General features: G+C 28.0%; 1 protein-coding gene across 1 annotated transcript; it reads left to right on the top strand.

Moving 5' to 3' along the window:
- The first annotated feature begins 2,306 nt into the window (after positions 1–2,306).
- On the top strand, positions 2,307–4,000 carry LOC108344859 (probable NAD(P)H dehydrogenase (quinone) FQR1-like 3). The gene is made up of 4 exons (XM_017583378.2): positions 2,307–2,591; positions 2,721–2,814; positions 3,018–3,283; positions 3,582–4,000. Exons 1-4 carry the CDS (start codon positions 2,566–2,568, stop codon positions 3,805–3,807), a joined length of 612 nt encoding a protein of 203 aa, XP_017438867.1. The 5' UTR covers positions 2,307–2,565; the 3' UTR covers positions 3,808–4,000.
- Positions 4,001–4,301: the final 301 nt, after the last annotated feature.

Here is a 4,301-nt window from a genome sequence, read left to right as displayed (position 1 = left end):
ATATATATATATATATATTAACTCGTACATTTACACATATCACAATATTAATACTTAAAAAAAAGTTATTAATTGATATTTTATTTATTGCATATTCTTAGTGTATAATTTTATTTGTAGTCTATATATGTTATTAACCAATAAATAGATATAAAAAAATATATAAACTCGTACATCTACACGGATAATAGAACTCTCTGGTACTCTTTTAATATATATATATATATATATATATATATATATATATATATATATATATATATATAAGTTTTAGTAGACAAAAATACCCTTATATATAATGAATTCTAAGTTTTAAGGTTAAGGGTATTTTAATAATTTCATTCTCAAACTAAAAAAAACAAGAAACTCCCAAACCCTTACTCATCTCCTTCAATCCTTTCAACCCTTTGTCTTCCATCTCTTTCACTCTAACATTTTCTCTGTCACCCTACTGTAGCCTCAAGTGAAAAAATCTAACATTTTCTCTGTCACCCTACTGTAGCCTCAAGTGAAAAAATCAGAAACATTCGTCGTTAAACAATTTGCCTTTGTAAAGAGTTGAGTCATTGGCATATTCGCCTTCAGACAAAGGTTTATTCAAGATCTCTTCAATTTCATCATCTTCACTAACCTCTCTAATTTCATCATCTACAGATGTTGAATCATCATCTCTAAAAAAACTCTCTAAGCCAATTACCAATTATTTCCTATGTCATTATGCTTGTGAAAATTAGATAAGACAAAAATTATAAAATCATTTATTTAAGAAATTGTTTAACCGCGAGTGTTTTTTATTTTTTCCAAGCCAATTACCAATTTCTTTGGATGTTATTATGCGTGTGAAAATTTGAAAATTAGATAAAGTTATATAAGACAAAAATTATAAAATGAAAACTCATTATAAAATAATTTTTTGTAAGAAATTGTTTAACAGCGAATGTTTCTGATTTTTTTTTTCAATTGGGGCTACGATAGAGAAAATGTTGAAATGAGAGAGATGAAAGAGAAAGGGTTAAGAGGAATGAGAGAGGTGAATAAGGGTTTGGGGGTTTCTTTTTTTAGTTTTGAGAATGAAAATTATTAAAATACCCTTAACTTTTAAACTTAGAATTCATGATATATATAAGGTTATTTTTGTCTACTAAAACCCGGTAGCTAAAATGTATCAACTGAACAACAAGCATACATGCGTTAGCAAACCATATATATATATAATTAATATATGTTTAGGTTATAATTTAAATTACTACAATATTTGTACAAATCTTTTAATGGATTTATAGTATCCTAAATAATATTTTATGGTGTTACAGTATCTAAATTTTTACTTTTTTAGTTTAAGGATTATGCAATAGAGATGTTGAATTATATATTTTTTACATAATAAAACTGTTTTAATTTAATAAAAAATAAAACTATCAATATTAGCTAAAATATGTGTAAGTATGTGTATTTGTGTTTATTTATTTCTTTTAGTAATAAAATTAAAAAATAATTTTTTTGTCATAATTATTGAAAAAACAATTATAAATATAAATTATTTTTATTAGTTTCTAAAATTTTATTCTAGGTTTTTATTGTGGATAACTCTAGCTTAATTTAAAGGAGAATAATAATAATAATAATAATGCATATAGAAAAGAATAGTGACAAAATAATTATATCATCCTTTTTAGTTATATATTATTGTATAAATAAAAGACATTTTTAGCTATATATTATTTTGATAAAATTATATTTTTAAAATAATATAATATTAATAAAATAAAAATGTATAGACATATACACATGCATTTTTGCCAGTAAAAAATAGAATGGTAAAATTTATACATTGTAAAAAAAGATTATAAAAGAAAATATATTTACTAATTACCAGTAGAAAAAACATTTATATTTTTATCACATTAAAATAGTAGAATTACAGAAATATATAATTTTACAAAAACAATGTTAAAATATATTAAAATAACGTAGTATAAAACTATATACAATTTTATAAAAAAGACATTAAAAAATTAAGTAAAAATTATTAATTTATTGTTTAAAATTAAACAAAGGTTATTCAATTACTTAATTAAATAATAAATTAATTTTGTATTGATCAAGAAATAATAATTTTGATAATATACACACTAAAGAAAATAATAATGATGTATTTTTTTATATAATGTTACAGAAAATGATAATAAACGACAATGAAATAGATTAAATTTGAAAAGATTATGCGCCTCATAAAGGCGATTGCAAAAAGTTTTAGTGCATTTTATATTTATTTAAATATTTGATATATTTGATGTCACTTTCTTTGTCAGGTTTCAATACACGCCTCTCTGTTCCATCATCTCAATTCAATTCATAGGTTTCTGTGGCTTGTACTGTCCATACCATAACCTTGCCTAAATTTTTTGTAGATAATGAATTTCAGATGATTTCATCTTTCTATTCTTCTTTCTTCTGAAATAATCACACCTTGGAATTCCATTGCTCAATTTGCTAGTTGTTTATCCCTTTATCCTGGAGCACACCCCATTTTTCTAAAGCTGATCAAACGCTAACAGATAAAAAATGGCTGTCACTAAGGTCTACATTGTGTAAGGATATTTTCAACTGCTACTTTAGTTGAATTCTTTTATCATTCATATTCTAGCTGAAACATTCATCAATCATACTCTTCAATTTTATAGTTTGATGACCTTGAGGTGTTGCATCAATCTCTGTAGGTATTACTCTTTGTATGGACATGTGGACACCATGGCAAGAGAAGTGCTAAGAGGGGCTTCTGCAGTTGAAGGTGTTGAAGCAACACTCTGGCGGGTAATTCTTTCTATCAGTTATAATGTGCAAGTTTCTGTTTTGGATGACAGGTCCCCTGATGCTAAATTGTGGTTTTGGTTATCTGTTATGGAAATCTTGAAAACGAATCTCTAATGGCAGCAATTTCAGTTTTGAGTTTGCAATTTTTTCAATTTGATCCCTTCAATTTCAGTTGATAGTTTGTTTTTGGTTTGTGAAAACAGGTACCTGAGATGCTTTCTGACCTAATATTGGAAAAGTTGAAAGCCCCTTCTAAACCAAATGATGTACCAGACATAAGGCCAGAACAACTTGTAGAGGCTGATGGTTTGATATTTGGTTTTCCTTCTCGTTTTGGCATGATGCCAAGCCAGCTCAAGGCCTTCTTTGATGCCACTGGTGGGTTATGGGCATCTCAAGCACTGGCTGGCAAACCTGCTGGAATCTTCTGGAGTACTGGTTTTTATGGTGGAGGCCAAGAACTGTCAGCGTAAGTATCCCCTTCACAATGCCTCAAAATGTTTCATTTGGTTCTTCTCACATGAATAGAAAAGAAAATAGCCTCTTTCTATTAAAGAAATAGCCTTAATGTTAGTGAATTGGTTCCATCCTCTATGCAACTATTGATCATACATTAGAACAAGGAGTTGTATTACTTTTCAATTTGCATGACTGTCTACACCTTCCCTCAATACTAGCATGAATTATATGCATCAATAAATCTCATTATTTCTGTTGTTACCCTGATTTTAGTTTACTTCAGTTTATTGTTTATGTTGTGTTTGCAGATTGACAGCAATAACTCAATTAGCTCATCATGGTATGCTTTTTGTTCCTCTTGGATATACTTTTGGAAGAGGCATGTTTGAGATGGATGAAGTTAAAGGAGGCTCTGCTTTTGGGGCTGGAACTTTTGCAGGAGATGGATCTCGTCAACCTACTGAACTAGAACTGCAGCAGGCCTTTTACCAGGGTAAATACATTGCTGAAGTAACGAAAAAGCTAAAAGGCTAACCTCTCTGCCTAACATAAGATACTTTCAACTGTGAAGTTCTTATAACTTTTATTGGACAGGCTTGAGGTTACTTTTACTGATGAACAAGATACAAAGGTCTCATGTTCCTTTTCTTTTTCTGGGTTATGTGGCTGCAAGAATATATATCTTCTGATGAAATAATAAGATATTTAGTATTTACAAAGTAAGAAGAAAATTGTGCAAATTCTGAAACTTGGAATCATCTTTATTAGTATGGCTTGTCATGAAACATATTACCTTACTAATTAATCAATCAAGAAATCACATTTCATATTTATATTTTTCATGCATTACAAGGTTACTCCATTTCCTGATTCTGCCATAAACAGAGGATGACACATTTTCCTTGAGCTGCGTAGATAAGAATTACTTTTATTGAACGCAAATTGCAACTAATAAATACCAATGATAATTTTTTATGTAGTATAAGTGATTTTAATGGGTGTATAACTAGCAAATATTGTTTTGTTGT

The sequence above is a fragment of the Vigna angularis genome, chromosome 7 (genome assembly GCF_016808095.1).
Source record: "Vigna angularis cultivar LongXiaoDou No.4 chromosome 7, ASM1680809v1, whole genome shotgun sequence".
NCBI lineage: Eukaryota > Viridiplantae > Streptophyta > Magnoliopsida > Fabales > Fabaceae > Vigna > Vigna angularis.
The sequence above is the reverse complement of the archived record's forward strand: the minus strand, read 5'-3'. Positions and strand labels throughout refer to the sequence as shown.

Coding starts and splice junctions, on each gene's coding strand:
- LOC108344859 (XM_017583378.2), top strand. CDS start 2,566: ATGGCTGTCACTAAGGTCTACATTGT. Junction 2,592..2,720: donor GTCACTAAGGTCTACATTGT/GTAAGGATATTT, acceptor CAATCTCTGTAG/GTATTACTCTTTGTATGGAC. Junction 2,815..3,017: donor TTGAAGCAACACTCTGGCGG/GTAATTCTTTCT, acceptor TTGTGAAAACAG/GTACCTGAGATGCTTTCTGA.